The following is a 22,192-nucleotide window of genomic DNA, read 5'->3' on the forward strand; positions in this document are numbered from 1 at the left end:
TCCCTGCTCTAACCAACTAGATCCCACCCCCTTCCCAGAGGTCGGAATAGAACCCAGGAGTCCTGGCTTCCTTACCCCTGCTCTAAGCATTAGACACATCAGGGGTTCTCCCACAGTCCTCTCTAGGAAGCAAGCGGGAGTTTCTCTCTGACGATGACTTTAGGGTGGAACGTTCGCTGCTCCCCAAGAATATGGCTCGCTCGGTGAGTTTCTCGCTGTGCCCGCAGTGAGTCCTGGCTCTCCGCCTCTTTGCAGGTTCCATCTGGCAGCTTCCAAAGGGCTCACCGAATGCCTGACCATCCTGCTGTCTCATGGGGCCGAAGTCAATGAGAAGAATGACGACGGTACGTGTAGGGATTTCCCTGGCTCGGCGGAGGAGTAGAGAGTGCAGGGCTGGCCTGGACTGATGCTCCATCTAAGCCAGTGTTTCCCAAACTTGGGACGCCGCTTGTGAAGGGAAAGCCCCTGGCGGGCCGGGCCGGTTTGTTTACCTGCCCCGTCCACAGATTCAGCCGATTGTGGCTCCCACTGGCTGTGGTTCGCTGCTCCAGGCCAATGGGAGCTGCTGGAAGCGGTGGCCAGCACATCCCTCGGCCCGCGTCGCTTCCCGCAGCCCCCATTGGCCTGGAGCAGCGAACTGCGGCCAGTGGGAGCCGCGATCGGCCGAACCTGCGGACGGGGCAGGTAAACAAACTGGCCCAGCCCACCAGGGGCTTTCTCTACACAAGCGGCATCCCAAGTTTGGGAATCACTGATCTAGGCTAATAGCCATCCCGCCCTCTGGCAGGCCAACTCAGATCACTGGTCCCTCCAATCCAGCATCACGCCTCCTGCCCGGCCCATACAGATAAATGGTCCAGGTAGTCTGGAGTCCCAGCTCCTGCCCAGTGGTCCATGGGGAATTTGATCCAGAGCTCACTGAAATCAGTGACTTCAGTGGGCTTTGGACCCGGCCCCTTGGCTGGTATCCCACCTTCTGCCTCACTGGAACACATCAATGGGCCATCTAGTGCTGGGGTCCTGGTTCGGGACCAAGTGCGACTACAATGCAGATAATAACAAGAGGATATTCACTCTCACCAACGGTTGGTCTTATCCCATTTCCTGCCTCCTGTCAGACCAGATTAGCTAAATTGTCTCCCTCTATTAGTACCCCACCATCCCCCGCCAGGCCCAATGGGCCACTCAGGCTGATATCCTGGCTCTGACGGTGGCCAGCACCACGTTTCAGTGGACGGCCCCAATTTGGGCCCAAATCCCACCTGTGCACCTTGTTGTTCCCTGGCCAGGATGGCAGGGGAGCAGCTTGCATCTTGAAGGATGAAAATTAGTAGCCGGAGGGCCAGAGGCCCCCGCAGTGGCACGGAACTGACGAAGTGAGGTACAGCCAGATAATCAGAGGAGAGGGATAGCTCAGTGGTTTGAGCATTGGCCTGTTAAACCCAGGGTTGTGAGTTCAATCCTTGAGGGGGCCATTTAGGGATCTGGGGCAAAAATTGGGGATTGGTCCTGCTTTGAGCAGGGGGTTGGACTAGATGACCTCCTGAGGTCCCTTCCAACCCTGATATTCTATGAATCCTGGCACCCACACGCTGCAGAGGAGGCAAACCCCTGGACCCTGCTGATCTGACCTGGGAAATAATTCCTTCCCCAGCCCACCTATGATCATCAGTGGGGCCCTGGAGCAGGCGAGCCAGACCCAGCCAGCCTGGTGCCACTGCAGACCCTGGCACTGCCCCTGGGCGTGTCCTGAACCTGCCCCCCACAATCAGGGTCTGTTACTGGGCACCAGGCATGTTGAGCCCTGAGATGAGTCCAGGGGCTGATCGGCCTCCCACCCCCTCCCCTCCCTGGGAGAGATGAAGCTGTTTTCACCCCTGCTCTGTGCACCCACAGCGAGTCACAGACTCCCCAGCTCCGGGCAGGGTTTAGCTTTCTGTTCCTGAGACGTGATGCTCTCCCTTTGCTCTGCTCCCCAGGCAGCACGGCGTTGCACCTGGCCACCATCGCCTGCCAGCCCCAGTGCGTCAAGGTTCTGCTGCAGGTAAAGATGGAAATTGCCCTCCCTGCCCCCATGCACCGGGGTGTTCCCCTCTGGGGCTCAAGCCATCAGTTGGGCAGCCACAGGGTCCATCTGATTCCTTACAGACTCACTTCACGTTCACTGACAGGGTCTGTAGGAGGCTGCAGTGGGGTCTGCTGGTTGGATCAGGGGCCAGGACCTCTTGGGTTCTCCTCTGAGAAAAGATGGGCTATCTGGTCTATGGGTCTAGTGGTTAGAGTAGGGGGGGTCTGGGAATCAGGACGCCTGGGTTCTATTCCCGGCTTTGGGAAAGGAGTGGCTGTCTAGTGGTTAGAGCTGGGAGGGGGAATGGGAGTCAAGGGCCTGGGTTCTGTTCTTAGTCCGGGTGACTTGTGGAGAGTCCCTTCCACCGCACCGTGCCTCAGTTTCCCCAGCTGTGACATGAGAATGATAGAGCCTCTCCTTCCATTCGATGAATGAAGATCATGAGAGGGCTGCGCCTGTGATTCGCAAGAGGGGCATTGGGAGCATGGTAATCCAAACTGGGTGGAATTCAAGCTAAACTGGGCCGGGATCAGCTGAGAATGCAGAGCCCTCAGCCACCTTGTGCATTTCAGGGACGAAATGAGACCTGAAGCTGGACATAGGGGTGGGGGGCTCCCTGTAGAGCAGGGGTTCTCAAACTGGGGGTTGGGACCCCTCAGGGGGTCGCGAGATTATTACATGGGGGGGGTCGCGAGATGTCAGCCTCCATCCCGAACCCCGCTTTGCCCCCAGCATTTATAATGGTGTTCAATATATAAAAAAGTGTTTTTAATGTATAAGGAGGGGTCGCACTCAGAGGCTTGCTGTGTGAAAGGGGTCACCAGGACAAAAGTCTGAGAACCCCTGCTGTAGAGTAACTGGGTCCCTAACTTGGATTTCTGGGAGCACCGGTGGAGCTGCAAAACATGGAAGCTCCCCCAGATCTAATCACATTTTCTAGCGGGGGTGGAAAATGGAGGGGGCCCTTCAGAGCCCGGCGTGCACAGGTGCAATTTCTACTCTCCGTTACCCCACTATTGATCTGGAGTAACCCCAGATGTAGAGGGAGCTGTTCTGCATTTCCCCCCGCCAAACCAGAGATCAGAAACTGGGCCCCAGCCTCCTCCTGGCTCTGTGGGTGGCATCCCACGAGGCTACCATGCCCTAGCCCAGCCCAGCAGTGGCCGTGCCCCATCTCCTGGCATTTGAGCTGCTCCGGGGCTAATCATTTCCCTCCGGTGTGGCAAGGTGTGGCCGGGGAGTTTCAGTCTAGAGGTGACAGGGTAGCAATGGGCGAGACAGAAATGTAACAGGCGTGTCTCTTAGCTCAGGGCAGTGAGCAAATTCCTGCTTGACCACTTGCTGTGTTGGCTGTTTGGCCTCATAGCAGCCAGCAAAACCCCTCCAGATGAACGGATGCCTTGGGATCCTCTGAGAGAAGGCGCCGGGGAGACGTGGGCAGTTGTTCCTGAATTAAGCCCTTGGCTGCCTGGATAATTAGCCCTACTTTACCGCTGGGGAAGTGGAGGCTCGGACAGGTCGGGGTTGGCTCGCCCGAGGTTCTGCAGTGAGTCAGTGCTGGAGATGGGAAAACAAGATCTCCTGTCTTCCCAGATCTGTGCTGGGCAGCACTGTGGGGCCTCCACTGTGCTCGGGGCTGTACAAACAGCCAGAGACTGTCCCGACCCCAACGAACTGAGACAAACAAAGCCAGAGGAATGGTCATTATCCCCATTTTACAGATGGGGAAACTGAGGCCCAGAGATTTTTTTTTTTTAAGTGACTTGCCTCAAGGTCATGCAGGGAGTCCGTGGCGGCCTTGGGGCTAGAGTCTAGGCATCTGGAGTCCACTTAATTGAGGGGCATCATCTGTCCTGGATACCTGGAAGCCCTGCTTGGCTCACCCCAGGGTGAGGGTTCCTGCTGTCCCACGTCGGCCGGGCCATGTCTCTCTCTGGGGCAGGAGGTGGGTCTGTGGCTCTGCGCTCCAGCCGCCCCCTGGCCCCCTGGCAGGGGGGGGGGGGGGAGGTGGCCATTCTCACGTGCTGCCCTCACGGCCACGTTTGTTCCTCGCAGCACGGCGCCAACGAGGACTGCGTGGATGGGGAGAACCGCACCCCCCTACACTGGGCCGGTGAGTCAGTTCCGGGTGGCGCAGGCTGTCGGGCCGGGCGAGGGGAAAAGCTGAGCCCTGTCTGACGCGCGCGTCACGGCAGATCTTCTAATGGGGCTGAGGCGTGAGGGGCTCGGAGCCAGGCTGATCAGCAGGGGGAGGCTGAGCCCGGGCTCCTGGAGACACCCGGAGGGGGCTGAGAGCTGGCTGGGGCCCCGTCTCCCAGCAGGGAGATCTGACGAGTTCCCTCCCATCACGGTCGTCTTCTCGTTGCTATTCTAGAGAGACAGACACGAGGCAGGTCTCCCATGGGAGTCCCTAGATTCTTCTCTCTCTAGACCTCACCATCCCCATACGTGTCTGTCTGTCTATCGCCGTGCAAACCTGCCTGTCTGTCCTAGCTACCTACTTGTCTTTCTATCCCCCGACGTACCTCTGTCCACCTCTCGCTCCATCCCCAGACATGTGTCTGTCTGTCTGTCCATCCGTAGGGATGGGATGCTGACAATGCGCATTGCCTGTGCATGTCCACTGGGTGTCGCCGTTGATTAGGTGAAGCCAGCCAGGGGCCATATGGACCTCGAAAAGGCTGATTTGAGTGTGGGCAAAATATACCAGTCCCTACCAGCTGCCCGAGTCCCCAGGATATTGCCCTGCAGGGATAGCGGGTGGGGAGCCAGACTGCAGGAGTTGGATCAGGGCAGTGGATTGTGTTCCAGCCATTCCCCCCACACCCACCTTCAAGGAGAGGACCCGAGCGACCAGGGATGGAACAAATCTAGAGAGCCCGGTCCCATCAAGTATCTAGTCCACCTTTTTGGCCAACGCTGCCTGGCTTGCCCAGTCTAGCTGTAAATATGCCCTGGGACAGGGCTTCCCATGGGAGATGCCCTAACAGATCTCCCTCCCTCCCTCCCCCTCCTGGGGGTTTAAACCCACGTGGGGAAATGACCCTGCTCGGGTCTCGCCTCGTCTGAAGAACCACCCTGTGCAGAGAACAAGGCCCCAGCTTCAGGAGGTCTCGAGTGATGACGGTCAGACTGAAGACTCCTTCCCTCATTGGCCCTTGAGAGAGGGCGTACCTGGTGCACTGGGCAGCCGGGGCCTAGCGTGACAGCAGCCAGGCGTGTCCCTCGAGCACTGACCGCTCCTTTTCCTCCTGCCCTGCAGCCTCGTCAGGGTGTGCGTCCAGCGTCTTGCTCCTGTGCGACCAGGAGGCCTTCCTGGATGTCATCGATAACGTGAGTGTAAAACCTTCAGGACAGGGCCCGGTGAAAGGACCCTCACGAGGGGTGAAACTCGCTCCCCGTGTGGAGGGCACAGGCCAGGGGCCTCATAACCTTTGCAAGGGCTCGGGGAGCCGGCTCCCAGCCACTGGGTGCTGGGAAGCCGCGCCGGCTTTGGGTGGGGCTCCGCGCACCCTGCCACGCAAACCGCCTCTGCCGTTCCTTCCAGAACGGACGCACGCCCCTGATGATAGCGGCCGTGGGGAACCACCCCACCATCTGCTGCCAGCTGCTCCAGAGAGGGGCCAGCGGCCACCTCACCGACAAGGACCAGAAGTGAGTCTTGCCTGGGCTCTGAGAATCAAAACAGCACTGGCACCGGGGGCATTGTGGGGGGTTTCCCCCAGGAAATGGCGGGGAGGGAGCAGTTCCCCAGGGGCATTATGGGCATTCTCACCAGGGAATGGGGGGGAGGGAGCAGTTCCCCAGGGGCATTATGGGCATTCTTGTGCCACAGGACCCTCAGTTGCTTGTCTCAATATGGGACCTCGTCTCACCCACTGTCCCCAGGTTTCACGAGGTGGCCCCCAAGGCCTTCCAGAACTTCTGGGAGCTGCTGTGGGTCCTGTGGGACTGCTGGCTCACAGGGATTAGCCTGTTATTACAGGAGTCCCCTAAAATTTCTCAGCCTGGTCTGGGGGCCGGGACCACCCGAGAGACGGGGGTCATGACTGGGAGTCAGGCGCTTGCAGCCAGCCTCTCCTTCCTGTATTACTACCTGGGGAGGGGTTGGGGCTAGCCAACAATGGGCAGCCCCAGGTTGGGGGGCCCCGTACAGGAAAGGTTCAGAACTGCTGCCCTAAATGGGAGCTGCTCCAGTGGACCAGAGCAGAGAGGGCCAGTTGAGAGGGATCCACACACAGGGATTATCCCAGGTGGCCTGGCTGCAAGGGGTGCCCTTGGGGCTCCCTAGAACTGACCCTGACGCCCCCTCACGTCCCCCTCCAGGACTGCTCTGATCCTGGCCTGTGAGAACTCCAGTGTGGAGTCAGCCGAGCTGCTGGTAAGCAGCGGGGTGGACCTCAGCGTGGTGGACAGGATGGGCCACGACGCCCTGCACTACGCCCTGCAGTCCCAGAGCCGCCCGCTGAGGAGGCTGCTGCGCAGTGCCCTGAAGAAGAGGAAGAGAAGAGGTGAGGAGAAGGGGCTGCTGGTTTGGGGGTCAGGAAGGGATTGAGGTGGGGGAGTTCACCTTCCTGTGTAGCATGGGGCACGGGTCCCTTGCTGGTTCGAACTAGAGTAACGGGCAGATCCTCTGTCACTCGAAGTCTTTACATCAAGATCGGGCAACGTCAGTAACGCAGCCAGAGGTCCGGGGCCTGTTACAGGCGCGGGTGGGCCAGGTTCTGTGGCCTGCTATGGGCAGGAGGATGTACAGGGTCACGACGGTCCCGTCCAGCTGAACGCCTAGCAGTGGGCTGAGCTATCCAAAATGCACAACAATCAGAGATTAATGCAAGAAGGTTGCTTAGTGCGGGACACATTTCCCACTCTGGCGGAGGCTTCGAAAGGACTTGGGGGACCCTCTGCTGAGAGCCATCGGTAACATGGCAACTATTAGTTAGTAAGTAGCATTTCCGAGATGCAGTAATGCCTCAGAAAGCAGCAAAAACTGTTCCCCCCCCCCTCGCCCCCAGCTTCCACCTCCAACTTTCCCTTTGTGCCTCTAATCGGCTCCTTTGGTTGGATTACACCCACCCTCGCTCGGGCAGGATATTGGTTGCTTGGGGGTGGTTTTTTTTAAATGCGTGTTTGTTTAGTTCATTTGCAAGGAGGTCTCCAGCCTCCGGCAGCTTCTCCAGATGGTTCTGATTTCGAAAAGCAATAATCGGGCTTGGCGGGACTTGGCGAAATGTAATATCCAGGGGACCCTGGTCTTCGGCGTTCTGCTTGCAAGGCTTTGGTTTCCATGGCGACTGCCGTATGGATGAGGGGCAGGGCCAGAGCCAAAAAATAAACCGCCGCAACGGTTCCAAAAGCATCTCAGCCAGTTTTGTTGAGGATAATAAGAAAGCTTTGCGCTTAGGGAGGAAATTCAGCCTCGTGGCTAACGCACAGGACTGGGAATCGGGAGATCTGGCTCTGCTACTGGGGGACGCTGGGCGAGTCACTTCCCCGCTCGGTGCCTCGGTTTACCCAATGGGGGTGTCCAGTGTTTTAAAGCAGGGGTCTGGAAGTTGGAACCCCCAGGTTCTAGTTCCACCTCTGGGGAGGAGTATTGCCTGGTAGTTAGGGCAGAGGACTGGTGTTTTGTAGCTAGCTCTAGGATGGGAGTGTGCTCCCACGGTTGGAGTTGGGTTCTCCTGGGTTCTATTTCTGGCTCGGCTACAAATTCGCTGTGAGACCTTGGCCAAGTCACAGCTGTTGTCATTGGGGATGATCCGTCACCCACCTTACTAGCTGAATTCCTGCTTGTGCAGAACTGGGAGATCCAGAAGGCAGGGCAGCTCTCCACTCTGCGCTACAGAGAGCTTTAAAATTTCATTCAGTGTTTTTATTTTTCCCCTAGCAGAGCACGGACCTGGCCGTCAAACAGGAGCCACTGCACAGGTGAGGAGAACCAGCCAGAGAAAGACTGGAGGTGTGTCAGAGCTTCTTGGCTGTGTTACGCAGCGATAAACTCTGCAGTCCCTGGTTACACATGGAGGATTGGGGGGGGAGTTAGATTGGATCAGGGCGGTCGAGAAGCAGCATCAGCCCTGATTATGCTGCTGTTACCAGGCCTGAACCCGAGGGCTTCATTCCCCAGCGCCGTCCCCTGGCGGCGTCTGTGCAAAATGGGTGCACAAAATGGCTCTTCTCATCTGCTGGCGTTTTCTGCACTGGTGTAAGTGGTGGTGCAAGGGACAGAACTGGGCCTTTTCCCCACCAATTTGGTTCACGTAGAATGCCAGCGAGAGCAGTGATTTTCAGTCCCGACCAGCCGAGGGGCAGATTAGAACTGGCGACCTAAGGTCTATTGGGAAGGGAAAAGGCTCCACCTCCTAGTACCCATCCCCCTGGGGAGTGTCTGGCTGACTTTTGTCCTTGTTATTTATAGGAGAGTAGCACCTAAATGTCCTCAATGTGCTAGGTGCTGCACATACCTAGAGGGCAGGGGGTTCCAAATTTGTGCTGGCACAACTCCATTTTAATAAAGTCTTTCCTGCCGGCACCCTGGACAATCTGGAGGGTGCCATTTTGAAGCGCAAAATGGCGTCTTCCGCACAGCGCAACTTCGCACCCACTGTACGTGTGAGGTCACGGTGCGTGGAGGACGCCATTTTGTAGCGCTTCTCCAATAAACTCATCTGTTCTGTTGTGGTTCCAGGTGACCGCCGAACCACTGGAGCGCAGCAGCAGCAGCACAACCTTGCAGAGCGAGGGAGGCGGAGCCACCGACGGGGATGAAGAGGATCTCGACGCCGAGGAGTGGAGGTGTCGGTACGAAGACGAGCAGACGAAGGTCCTGCAGCTGGAGGAGCAGCTAGTGAGGAAGGCGAAGGAGTGTGATGCCCTGGTGGAAGGGTGCAAGGTGATGAAGGAGAGGATCTGGGACCAGGTGCAGGAGATAAGCCAGCTGTTGCCGGAGAGGGCAGATGAGGGCAGGCGGGTGCTGAGCCGCCGGTACAGCCGGGACACCACAGAAGAGGACTATTACCTGAACCTTTTGGCTGAACAAGTGCAAGAGCTGAAGAAGAGACAGCAAGAGGCAGGGAGAGGAGGAGGCCAGAACGTAGCAGTGAAGGAAGAGAGGATACAGTGGCCGGGGGAGGAGGAAGAGGAGGAGAAGAGACACCATCAGGAGGAGCTGCAGCGGCTCCAGGCCGAAGTGGCCACGGCCCTGCAGGGGAAGGAGAGCGCGACGAAGAGGGTGGTGGAGATCGAAGGCCATCTGGAGAACATGAGGGCGGTGATCGCCGTCTATGAGGCCAAGAAGCGGGCCCATGGTGAGGCACTGGAGCAGCTGCAGGCTCGTGTCGCTGAGCTTGATGGCGACAACCAACGGCTACGCGGGCTGCTGGGAAAGCAGCAGGGAGAAAGCCAGAAGGCGGGAAGGCAGGAGGTGGATCAGAAAGGGCCCAGAGCCGCTCTCTGTGCTGAGCTAGGCCAGTTCCTGTCATGGATGAGGGAGGCGGCTGACAGAGCACAGGAGGAGAAGGCCGCGGTCCTCGCTGAAAACGAGGCTCTGAAGAGGGAGGCAGAGGAGGCCCTCGGGGGCAAATTTCACCTTGAGGCGGTGCCATCAGAAGCCATCAGGAAGAGCGTGGCCTCTTGGGAGAAGATGGTGATGGGCTTAGAACGTGCTCTGGCCAAGATGGATGAGGCCAACTCCAGCCTCCTGGAGAAAGCCAGGCCTCTTCAGGAAGCCATCTCAGCCCCTCAGAGCAAGCAGGAGTCAGGGGTCTTGGTAAACGGCATGGTGGCTTCCCAGCTCCAGGAGCTGAGAAATGGCCTGGAGCAGCATGAGGAGGAGAGCAATGTCTTTAGAGATGAGGCTGAGTCTCCACTGAGGCAACCTCAATCCCCGGAGGAGCTGGAGAAGGGCAGGATGGAAAAGAACCCTCTCCAAGATGGCCCCCATGGGCAACTCAGACCTAGGCTGAGGAATGATTCTGTGGAAACCAAGGGCCAGGCCAGGAGGAGAAGCTCTGACCTAGAGAAAGAGGTGTCGGACCTCAGACAGAACAATGTCAGCCTCATGAACGAGCTGGCGCAGTTGGGCCAGGAGAGGGAGAAGCTACAGGATGAGCTCCAGCGCCTCTGGCAGCACCAGAAGGAGGGGTCCCCCCAAGGAGAGGCGCAGGGCCTGGTGGAGGAGCTGAGGCAGAGAGTGGCCGCCTTGTCCCGGGAGCTGTCAGCCGAGAAGGAAGAGACCAAGAAGCTGAGGCTAAGGCTAGAGACCCAGAAGAGGGAGATGGTGGTGCTGAGGGATAGCTTCCTCAAGCAGATGATGGGAGAGGCCAACAGCGTGGGAAGCCAGAGCCTCAGCACCTGCATCTTGGAGGAGCTGCACTGGAAACTGGACAACCTGGTGAAGAAGCATAACGAGGCCCTGCAGCTGGTGTCGGAGATAGAAGAGGAGAGCCAGGTGCTCGTGGGTGACCAGGCTCCTGCCGTGCAGTGCGAGGCTATCGATGCCGCCGTGGCGGGCGAGAAAAGCCCTCAAAGCCACAGTGTCCAGGCCCTCGGTCAGGAAGCGCCCGAGACCTTGGAGATCGTTGGCGGAGAGCTGGTGCTTGAACCCTGGCGTTGGGTGAATGAGCTGGAGAGAGATCTGTGGGAGCTGAAGGAGGAGCTAGAGGCAGCTCAGGCCACCCTGGGCGGTGAAAGCCACGACGTGACCAAGCTGAAGCAGATGCTCGACCGACTGCCCGTGAAGGTGGCAGAGTTGTGCTCGGAGGAGGAGGAGACCCTGCGGATGCACGAGAAGGCCTGGAGCTCCCTGGCGCTCCAGACTCAGGCTCTGGAAGAGGAGCTGCGAGCCCTTCAGGAGAAGCATGAGGAGGTGAGGGGGAAGTCCGCCCAGCGGGAGGAGGCCCTGGCCGCAGAGAAGCATAAGAACAAGGACCTGCTGGCCAAGATGGCGGAGCAGGAGAAGGAAGCAGGAGAGCTGAGGGGGATGTCGGAGCAGCTGGAGAGAACCATCCAGAAGCTAAACAAGAAGGTGGAGGAGCTCTCCAGGACCTGCCAGGACAAAGAAGGGAAGGTAAGACCAAAGAGACCTCTGAAGCTGGCCAGAGGCCTATTAATGTAGAAGAGCCTGACACAGCACCCATTGAACCAACAGAAAGACTCCCATTGACTTTGATGGTGGCTGAGATCTTCAACTGGTGTAAATCAGGGTAGTTTCATTGTCTTCAATGGAGCTATGCCGACTTACACCAGCCAGCAATTTGGCCTATAGATTTAAGAAGAAAGGACTGAGGGTGGGGGGGGTCTCCACAAACTCCAAAGCTGCCTTCTTAGCAGGATCGCCTGCTTCCCTGGCACGACATCCCACAGCAAGTCCCTGGACTTGCATGTCCAGCTTCCATGGGGTTTGCAAGTGTTGCTCCCAGGGCACAAATCAGCCTTCCGATGCTATTGGTTGAGATTTTCGAAGAGGGGGTTAGACACCCAACGTGCCTGAATCCCATAGCCGGCTTGGAGGGTCTCACGCGCGGGTCCTTTAAATGTTCTCCTGCTCTGGACGCGATGCTCAGGGTTCGATTGTTAACTCACACTGGGACATTGTTCTGTGACAGGGGGTTTCACCCTTATTGAAAATACCAAGGGCCTGATTTTCAGTTGCCCTGCAGCGTAAAAGAGAGTACAACTGAGAATCAGACCCTGCTGGGTTCTGCAGTATTGGTCCAAGGCACTAGAAGTGGAGAAGGGGGCGGTCACGAGCTGGTATGTAGAGATGCCCAGAACACCCCATTTGCAGTGCGCACCCAAGTTTTCATTGATCCTACCAGCCCCAGGAACAATCCTGCATTTTCTTGAGTGCCACACACTGGCACCGTAGCTAATAACTATTTATCTGCGTAGAGCCCTCTGATCAAGATAAAGGTCTTGAGAACATGACCTATGAAGGAAGGCTGAAAGAATTGGGTTTGTTTAGTTTGGAAAAGAGAAGACTGAGAGGGGACATGATAACCGTTTTCGGGTATCTAAAAGGGTGTTATAAGGAGGAGGGAGAAAACTTGTTCACCTTAGCCTCTAAGGATAGAACAAGAAGCAATGGGCTTAAACTGCAGCAAGGGAGGTCTAGGTTGGACATTAGGAAAAAGTTCCTAACTGTCAGGGTGGTTAAACACTGGAATAAATTGCCTCGGGAGGTTGTGGAATCTCCATCTCTGGAGCTATTTAAGAGTAGGTTAGATAAATGTCTATCAGGGATGGTCTAGACAGTATTGGGTCCTGCCATGAGGGCAGGGGACTGGACTCGATGACCTCTCGAGGTCCCTTCCAGTCCTAGAATCTATGAATCTATGAATCACAGGCCTTAGCAATTTGGATCATCACTGTATATGTTCCGGGGTGTTCAGCAGAAACTGGCCTGAGACTCACCAAGTCCATTTCACACAGGGGCTCCTGACTCGCCACCCCATGGGAACAGCTGTCAGTCGTTCCCGAACCAGGCTGGATTCGGAGCCCATGACTAGTGTCCCTAGCCTCTGTTTGTCAGAGGGTGGAGATGGACGGCAGGAGAGAGATGACTTGATCATTACCTGTTAGGTTCACTCCCTCTGGGGCACCTGGCATTGGCCACTGTCGGTAGACAGGAAGCTGGGCTGGATGGACCTTTGGTTTGACCCAGTACGGCCGTTCTTATGTTATGTTATCCCAGCTCTAGTTTCCTGAATCACCCATTTAAAAAGCAAAGAGGGCCAGGAGCACAGTGGCAGGAGCTATAGGCGAAAAGGGTTGGGGGTCAGAAACTGGCATCTCCCATGGAATGGCAAATTCTGTAAAACGTTCCATTTGGAAGCATCGGGTTGTTTTGTTTCAATAACGTCCAAACGTTTCATTTCAGTCCGATAAAGATCTTTCATTTTGGCTCTCAGTTTGATTCACGTTGGTTTGACTTTCCTATTAGATGAAAATATGATTGGATCAGATCGAATACGTATCGTACCTAAGTATAGGATATTCATTTTCAGAGTTTCGTCTAAGAGAAAAGTCTACATGAAATGAATTGACACACATGTTGAAATGAAATGTCTTTACAGAAAGTACACGTTTGTTTTGTTGTGCTAACGTCAAAAGTCGAAACGATTCTGATCGACTTTTCCTCCCATAGAAAAACGTCAGCGAAATTGACGCATTCCTACAAACGTTTTCCAGCAGCATGATGTTTCGCTGGAATATTTTTGACCAGCTCTAGTTGGGGGAGGGGTTAGTTGCAACATCCTAGGGGCCAAGTCCTCAGTGGATGTAAATTGGCCTAGCAACTTTGAAGCAGAGGGAAGAAAACTGATTTACGCCAGCGGAGGAGCTGGCGGTATGGAACCCAATCTGTGACATGACGTTCTTCTCTGTCGTTGAACTGTAGATTAAAAAGCTGCTGAAGGAGACGGAGAAGCTTTCGGCAGAGATCCTGGCCCTGCGCAGCGAGAGTGCTCGTCTCCAGCTGCAGTTAGAGGTGAGTCGCGTGCTGCCCTGCCTCTGTAGGAATGCTCTGAGCGCACGGCGTCTGCTCACCAGGCCAGGTGATTGTGGGAGTTTTTACAGTGGGAGGTGCCGGTTCACCTGGGCAGTGCAGCATTCTAATACCCAGCACAATAGAGATTCAGATTGCAAGGCTCGTCCATCCGCATTGCAGTCAGGGTGCTATTTATAGGTCTGAGAGGCAGCGTGATCTAGTGGGTAGATGCTCTGGACTGGGACTCAGGTGACCTGGCTCTGCCACTGACCTCCTATGTGACCCGGAGCAAGTCCCTCTCTATGCCTCAGTTTCCCCTCTCACCCTTTGTCTATTTCATTTGTAAGTTGTTGGAGGTAGGGGCTTTTTTCTTACCCTGTGCACATGCAGCTTCTGGCATAATGGGTCCCTGATCTCTTCTGGGGTGCTACCCTAATAGAAATACAAACACCTGCTGGCAGATTGAAACTCACCAGCACTGTCTATTTTTGTTTTCCCAGGTTAAGGAAAAAAATCACCAGGAGATTGTTACTATCTACAGAACCCATCTGCTCAATGCAGCCCAGGTACAAACCTCAGATGGTCTGGGTTGGTGCTGAGGCTAGTGTGGCTTCAGGTAGATTTCAATACATTTCTGCTCCTGCTGGTTCCCATAACCATTAGGTGATTCTCCGCAGGTTCTCACTGAACTCTGCTGTAACTGGCTTGAGACTCCTAGCACTGAGGTACTGTAGGCTAGACCAGGGGGGACTGGGAGTCAGGATGCCTGAGATTTAATCTCCGCTCTTGGAGGGGAGTGGTGTCTGGTGGTTAGAGTAGGGGGAGCTGGAAGAGAGAGTGTTACAGTCCCCGGATGTAACGACTAGAACGTACTCCCTCCCTGAACTGGCAATAGAGCCCAGGAGTCCCAGTTCTCAGTCTTCACTGCCCTAACCCCTCCTGAGTTCTCATCTCGGCTCTGGGAGGCCGTGTGGTCTAGTGGGGTGAGTACAGTCCTGGGAGCCGGTGTGACTGGGCCTTAAATCCCCATTCTGGGAGGGGAGTGGTTAGTGGTTAGAGCACGGGATTGGGAGTCCTGAGTCCTGTTTCTGGCTCTGGACATGCCTCCAGCCATTTGGAGCGACCCAACAGGGCTGATTAGGAGGTGCCTCGCACAGTCAAGGGGCTAGATTTCCCCAAGCTTACGCCCGGGTGCAGGGTCCCCAGCACTGCACAGCCATGAGTGGGGAAGTTGTAGCCCTGCAAGCCACAGATGTCTCTCTGCTGGGGGACCAAGGTTGGCCTGAAAGCAGGCAGCACTGGGCGTGGATGGGGCAGAGCCAGGGGACAGGCAGATCTGACAGGTCCTGGCAGCAGAGGCTGTGCCTGACAGGCCCTTATGGACGGACGCTGGAGCAGAAAGGAAAATTGCTTTCCCCCGGCAGAGCTTGTGAGGCAGTGGCTGAAGCACGCACTGGCCCTCCACAAGGGGGTGCTGTGGTGCAGAATGGCAAGCCCAGGGCTGGTGGTGGGGTGGGGAGGGCTGCTGGAACGTGTCTCAAGCCAGACCATGGACACCAGTGTGTTACACAACACACTGATCGGGGATGGGGTTTCTTCCGGCTCAGGGCTTCATGGATGAAGAAGTTCACTCGATGCTGCTCCGAATCCTGAGGGCGAAGGAGGAGTGAGCTTTGCCCTCCTCTTCCCGGGAACTAGGATCTTTCTTCTGTGCAAGTGAGTGTGTCTGTCCGTCTGTCTGTCTCTCTTCTTTCCCCCCTTTGCTTCAGAGAAGGCACAGCTCTGCCTGCTCTCATCGAATGTCCCCGTCAGGTCCCCAACGCCGTAGCGTCTGAGCCTTCGGGTGCTGCTTTCATACAAACCATCCCGCTGAAAGACTTTAAGTCACAGCTGGGATGCTCAGTGATCACTCGGCGGGTCGGGTGCTGGCAAGAGAGCGTCTGGCTGGGAAGCTCAGCCCTTAAAGGCACAGTCCTCAGTACAACAGCAGCACCCACCCACCCACTCACCCCCCTACCTGCCCCAGCCTCGGAGCTGGCAACATTCGTGCAGCTCCAGGTCCTCTCCCCGTCGCTGCATGGGGGAGAGGGTGGGGATCGAAGTTTATGGCAAGATACAAATCGTTTGCAAATGAGCTCATTCAATCATCTGCGTTATAGGGTCACACATGGAGCTGTGCAAAGCTTGGCAGTTCGGTGTCTGTGAATCCCTGATGGGGCGGTACCTTAAGGCCACCCCTCTCCCCAGCATGACCCTGCCCTGGGGATGAATCGTGGCCCTGGTCTCACTGAGGCAGCGTTTGTGGGGGTCAAACCCGGGGTGTGCCATAGATGTAGTGCTGCGAAAGGGCCACTAGATGGCGGGGTGGGGCTGTGCAGCTCAGCGGGGCATCATGGTCTTTGAAGTCCCCCAGTATTTCTCTGGGTCAGGGCCGTAGGGCCCCTTTCACAGCTGGAGACCCTGCTTCCAATCGCAGGTGAGGCTGGCTAATCATGAGCAGACAGAGCCAGAATGCCATAGACGACCAGGCCTGTAGAAAGGAAACCGGTGGAGTGAAGCACGAACTAGCTGCTGGCACTGAACTGACCCCTTTGTAGGTGACATGTATATAGACACATGCTACTTCTGCCCCCTTCTGGATGGGCTCAGAACTGCTCACCTGTGTGTCATATAGCCTCTACTGCTAATCGCTTGTGAAGATTCTCCTTTAGTTCAAGAGACGGGGGCTTTTGAAGCAGGAAATTTCCAGGGATCCGAGACGGACAGGGACGGATGCACGCCACGTGATCTCTTCTAGAGCAGGTGCAGTCAGACAGGAAAGGGCCTGCAAGCTGCCTGAAGTATGAAGTTACGCCTCCATTCGGTACAAACCATCCCATAAGACAAGGCTGGATCAAAGCCTCGTGGTCTGTTTCTCTCTACTTACCTGGGCTCATCACTGAGGTATCTCAGGCCCAGCCTCATCCCAGGCCAGTGCTGAGCCCGGCACAGGGAGTGAGGGGGGAAGCACTGTGCTTCCCTTATCCTGGAGCTACTTCAGGCATCCCTGAGATCTGCCTTAACTTGCGCTCAGCTGCAATAGCGTTGCACCAACCGAGGGGAGTGGCCAAGCCATGCCTCCTCCTAGCCCCACTGCACCCAGGCTCCTACAGGGCCGGTGAACTCAGCCCTCTAAGCTGGGAGGTATTAGCCCAGAGGCTTTACAGCCCCTTTGCACTGGTGTAGCCAGCACAGAGGGGCCACGGCATACAGGTGGCTCCTGCCCCCGCTGGGTCCCACAGCATGTAGCTACCCCACTTGGGTCTGAGGGAGGAGGCTGGGGAAGAGGTTTTTCTCCCATTCCATCTGTGGCCCCGGCTCCTCGCAGGGCCCTGATCAAGGGGCAGCTCTCGCCAGGGCAGCTGAGTTCACAGCCGTGACGCAGGGCGTGGGTTGAATCTGGGTACGTGGTGAGCCCGGGGCAGTGGGGGCAGGTCCGCGGGTACAACTTGGTAGAAAGCTGGAAAGGCACAAGCCGACGGCAGAGGTCTGGTTCCCAGTCACTCTTTTGCTGTGACTGGGGCTGGGACGGAGGGGACGAAGGTGGCTTTAAGTCCTCTTTCCACTGCCCATATTGTGGGGCTGTGCAAGGCCCTGACTGTCCCCCAGGGTACATTAGAGCAGCCTCAGGGTTGCTCTAACTTACAGGCTGTTTTCCATGGTCCCTGGGAGACAGAAGTAGCCCAGTGCTTTCCAGCCACACCCCGATCTGCCATTGATCTCCCATAGCTGCCATCTATGCCCAAGATCCACCAGCTGCATAGAGCCCTTATGCCACCTCCATAATGGCCAAGGAGGCCCCGCACAGGGTGGATTCTCGGGGCTGTTTTTGCCCTTTCTAAGACCCCTTTGAGCTGTCCAGAGCAGCACAACGTGTACAAGAGATGCAGCTCCTGCCTAGCTCTTGCTCCGCGGAAGGGTGGCGACTGCAGGGTAGTTTGTTTGGCATGAAATTGATGCTCAGTGTGAACGTGATGCGGGTTGGACAGGCCGCAGAGACTTTCTGCAGCTGGAACAGAGGCTGCGGCTGGGGGCCGGCCATGCTGTTGGCGTGCCGTTTGGCACATCTGATCTCGGGTTGAACTTTAAGCGTTTCCATATGAGAAATGTGATTTCCCCAGGGGAAGGGAGGGGCTGAGGCTATCGCTCATCCCCCATGCAGTGGGAGAGGAGCAGTGGGGGTTGGGCTGCAGATGGGGATGGTTTTTTTTTTTTTTTTTAAAGTGACAGGACGGCTTGTACGCAGGTGTCTTCTTCTGTGGCTATATTGCCTCTGTTTAACCCCGTCAGCACGCTCAAGCTCAGAAAGGGCCGGCCTTTGCTTCCCCAGGAAATCCCAGGGTGTCCCAGTTTGGGTGGCTCAGTAGGGGCCGCTTTCCCTCCCAGGCCGTCCTGGCCCTAGGTTAGCGCAAGGGGATGACTCGTCAAACCAAGGTAAACGCCTAAGGTAGATGCGGTTAAACTGGTTTAAGTGGGTGCACAGTAGGGGTGTGCACTGATTAAATGACATATTTAAATCAGTCAGGCTCATAGATTTAAAGCAAAAGGGATGGTATAATGGGATAGCCTAATTTTGGCAATGAATTGATCTTTGACTATTAGCGGTAAATATGTCCAATGGCCTGTGATGGGACACTATAGGGTGGGATCTGAGTTACTACAGAGAATTCTTTCCTGGGTACTGGCTGGTGAGTCTTGCCCACATGCTCAGGGTTTCGCTGATCGCCATATTTGGGGTCGGGAAGGAAATTTCCTCCAGGGCAGATTGGCAGAGGCCCTGGGGGTTTTTCGCCTTCCTCTGCAGCGTGGGGCACGGGTCACTTGCTGGAGGATTCTCTGCATCTTGAAGTCTTTAAACCACAAGTTGAGGACTTCAATAGCTCAGATATAGGTCAGGGGTTTGTTCCAGGAGTGGGTGGGTGAGATGTGCAGGAGGTCAGACTAGAAGATCATAATGGTCCCTTCTGACCTTAAAGACTATGAGTCTATAATCTAGCGCACCCTTTCCCATATAGACAGGTCCTTAGTCTCTACCAGCACGCAGGCAGTTTTTGCTGCAATTGATCTGCGTCCATGCAGAATGACCTGCCTGCAGAGGTGTGTCATTAAACTGAAATGTCCATTTATTCCAAGGGCTGCAACATTTTCCAATGCCGGCTTCACTCCATTTAGGAACATTCCAGGTAACACCAGGAGGAGACTGGAGGGCCGAGCCCGCACCTTTCCAGCAGCGAGGATAGCGCTCGAGGAACCAGCTGACACATCACTGGGACCACATCTGCCACCCCACTGAGCCAGAGACCCATCCATCAAGGATGTCAACACAAGATGATCACCTCTGCAATAGCTTTGGTTGTTTTTCCCCCTCCCAACTTGCCTCTTCCCGGTCTCCACGTGCTGCTGGCTGAGCACTGGGGCTTTATTTCAAATAGCCCCAGAGATCTGAAATCATTTATCTTTGAAAGATGGGCCGCAGGGCAAGCGTAGCTTGTTATAACAAACCCAGGCGCTGCAGCTGCTAGACGCAGTGACTCGATCAGCCTCTCGCACGCCTGGATACAGGACTAGAACCCAGGCCGTTTTGCGCCACAGTCCCCGCCCTCTACCACTTGCGCTAAAGGACAGCTCCCTTCCCTGCTTGTAGAGGTCATTTCCTTATCTTCTCTGAGGGCACAGCTAGCTGAGAGCAACAGGAAAGCATGCACCGAGTAAACTCTACTTCAGCCTCCCTTTCGCTGCAGCTGCAGCCAATTATGATTAAGTGTTTGGACTTTGGTGGCACCTAGGAGCCCCCGGCATGGAACAGGATCCCGGGGTGCTAGGGGCTGTACAACCACAAAACAAAATGACGGTCAACCAGGGTTCCTTTTACTGCCTCACCTTTCCACCACGGAGCAGTTTCTGTTCACCGGGTGAGCAAGGTAGTGGGGTTTGCCCTTCAGACCATGTGGCTGCAGGAGCAAATTAGGCTGAGTTGGCCATCGGATACGTTGCAGTAGTGCTGAACTCTCCAATTCAGAGGTGGGGGCAACTGAGATTTCCGTCCTAGTTCTTTGCTTCCTGCTGGATCCGGACACAGTCTGATCCTGCTCCCGTTGGAGTGAGTGGCCAAAGTCCAATTGATTTCCTAGGTCTCTCAAAAGCAGACAGATCCTTGGTGCGCCTCTCTTACATCACAGGCTCTGGCTGGCTGGCTTTCCCCTTGCCTCGGTCCTGAGTCTGTTTGGCGGTGGAAAGAAAATGACCCACTTCCAGATGTTTATTCTGGAAACAGGCTTTGGTGCAAGACCAGGTCCTTGTGGCTATCTGAGCCGTGCTGGGGCGGAGCACCCGGGAGAATGAAAGCGCTGAGATCAGCAAACAGAAGGAAGGGGTTTCCACTGAGCTACAAGCTGAGATGCTCTTGTGGGCCTAGAATTTTGTCACATGGTCTCAGCCGTGCGACCCAAAAAAGACACTAGCATAGGCAGTGTTGTCTAGTGGGTAGGGGACGCGACAGAAGACCTGGGTTCTAGTCTTGACCCTACTGCGTAGCCTTGGGCAAATCATGTTGCGGCTCTGTGCCTCAGTTTCCCCTCCCAGCCTTTGTCTATTTCGATTGTAAGTTCTTTGGGCGGGGATTGTTTCTTAAGGTGTGTTTGTAGAGTGCCCGCCCTCCTCTGGGCTGGGGCCCCTCGGTGCTGCTGTCATAGAAGTAACGAATGATCTATGCAATAAATAATAGAGCAAGATCCTCAGCTGGCGTAAATCCGAGTGGCAGCGTTGAAGTGAATAAAGCTAGGCGGGCTGAGGATGTGGCCCAGTGGCTTTGTCTTTGTCACTCAGAAACCTATTAAATTGGAATTTTGGAAACTCTTATTTTCTTCTCGTCTTCCGATGCTGTTTGTTTGTTTTGTTTATTTCCCCTGCGCTGCTGGGCTTCCATTCCGCTTATCGTCAATTTCTCCGTCAGGGTTTGGGGAGAAGAGAAAGGATCTGGGGGGCCTGACCAGTGCTGAGAGCGGAGGGAAGCTCCCACTCCCCTGCCTGGCTTGGAGAAGCCCCACACCCACCCAAACGCCCCACAACTCCCCTCTCTGGCTTCCAGGAGCTGCATCTCTCCCCCAGATTGCCCTCCCCTCCTTGGCTTGGGAGGCCAGCACCGTCCCCTCACCCCCCCTGCCTTTTCCCCAGCTTTGGCAACAGCTCCTCCTCCTCTTTATTGCACTGCTATGACCAGGTCGATTTCCATTACAGCAGGGCCAGGTGGCTAGCGTAGACCAGGCTGCGCGGTATTGCCATTGGAATTGCCACTAGAAGGCACCCAGGACCGTTCATGGTCACCCCACCCCTTGTGCGATCATTTCCATCGCGACGTTAGGCCGGAAAGGGGAACGCGGACAGCCAGCGAGAACTCCTCCCACGCTGGCTGAGGTGGTGAGGGCTTGGCAAGATAGGTCTTTGCCAGCTCCCATGCTATTGACCGCCTGACTTTTGCATTGCAAGGGGGTCCCAGAGACTCATCCCCTCCCAGACGTGCTCTCACCCCCTTAAACCACACATGGCCGGAGGGGTGCGTGTGAAGGGGGAGGGATGTTGTGCAATAGCTTTGAAGTGTTAGGCACGCCCACAATCATGCCACGACCTGCCCGCTGCTGCTCATCTTCCTTCAGCTTTAATGCTTCACGCTGGATCTACTGCCGTACCAGAAGAGATGCGAGAAGCTGCTATTCTGCCTACCCAGGTGCCCTCCTTAATCTGATCGCCTCGTGATCGCTGGTAGCTTTTTATCCTCACGCCACCCCCCTGTGACATAAGGAGTTTTATCCCCATTTTAGTACAGGAAAGGGCACTGAACAGATTAAGCAACTTGCCCAGGGTCACACAAGGAGTTGGTGGCAGAGCCACGAACTCAACCCAGGTCTCCTGAATCCACATTCTGTGCTGTATCCACTAGATCGTCCTTCCTACCAAACACAATCAATTGCATATATGCATAAGCTCCTTCCACAGCGGTCATAGAATCATAGAACTGGAAGGGATCTCGAGAGATCATCTAGTCCAGTCCCCTTCACTCATGGCAGGACTAAGTATTATCATTCTAGACCATCCCTGACTGGTGTTTGTTTAAACTGCTCTTAAAAATCTCCAGTGACGGAGATTCCACAACCTCCCTAGGCAATTTATTCCAGTGCTTAACCACCCTGACAGTTAGGAAGTTTTTCCTAATGTCCAGCCTAAACCTCCCTTGCTGCAAGTTAAGCCCATTGCTTCTTGTCCTGTCCTCCGAGGTTAAGGAGAACAATTCTTCTCCCTCCTCCTTGTAACAACCTTTTATGTACTTCAAAACTGTTCTCATGTCCCTTCAGTCTTCTCTTCTCCACACTAAACAAAGCCAATTTTTTCAATCTTCCCTCACAGGTCATGTTTTCTAGCCCTTTAATCATTTTTGTTGCTCTTCTCTGGACTTTCTCCAATTTGTCCACATCTTTCCTGAAATGTGGTGCCTGGAACTGGACACAATACTCCAGTTGAAGCCTAATCAACACGGAGTAGAGCGGAAGAATTACTTCTTGTGTCTTGCTTACAACACTCCTGCTAATACATCCCAGAATTCA

At 55.5% G+C, this 22,192-nt stretch overlaps 1 protein-coding gene across 1 annotated transcript in view; it reads left to right on the forward strand.

Annotated features, from left to right (window-relative positions):
- The window catches only part of ANKRD35 (ankyrin repeat domain 35), a 26,787-nt gene extending 6,658 nt beyond the window's left edge, over positions 1–20,129 (forward strand). Inside the window, exons 3-16 of the mRNA XM_026656237.1 lie at positions 256–344; positions 1,980–2,044; positions 4,124–4,181; positions 5,331–5,401; positions 5,616–5,722; positions 6,395–6,579; positions 7,344–7,548; positions 7,867–7,996; positions 8,757–10,604; positions 10,692–11,135; positions 13,467–13,556; positions 14,057–14,122; positions 15,164–15,272; positions 18,729–20,129. Coding sequence (XP_026512022.1) covers positions 256–344; positions 1,980–2,044; positions 4,124–4,181; positions 5,331–5,401; positions 5,616–5,722; positions 6,395–6,579; positions 7,344–7,548; positions 7,867–7,996; positions 8,757–10,604; positions 10,692–11,135; positions 13,467–13,556; positions 14,057–14,122; positions 15,164–15,226 — 3,421 coding nt within the window. The 3' untranslated portion in view covers positions 15,227–15,272; positions 18,729–20,129. The remainder of the gene's footprint in view (positions 1–255; positions 345–1,979; positions 2,045–4,123; positions 4,182–5,330; positions 5,402–5,615; positions 5,723–6,394; positions 6,580–7,343; positions 7,549–7,866; positions 7,997–8,756; positions 10,605–10,691; positions 11,136–13,466; positions 13,557–14,056; positions 14,123–15,163; positions 15,273–18,728) is intronic.
- Positions 20,130–22,192: the final 2,063 nt, after the last annotated feature.

The sequence above is a fragment of the Terrapene carolina genome, unplaced genomic scaffold (assembly GCF_002925995.2).
Source record: "Terrapene carolina triunguis isolate 2854851 unplaced genomic scaffold, T_m_triunguis-2.0 Scaffold227, whole genome shotgun sequence".
Lineage (NCBI taxonomy): Eukaryota > Metazoa > Chordata > Testudines > Emydidae > Terrapene > Terrapene triunguis.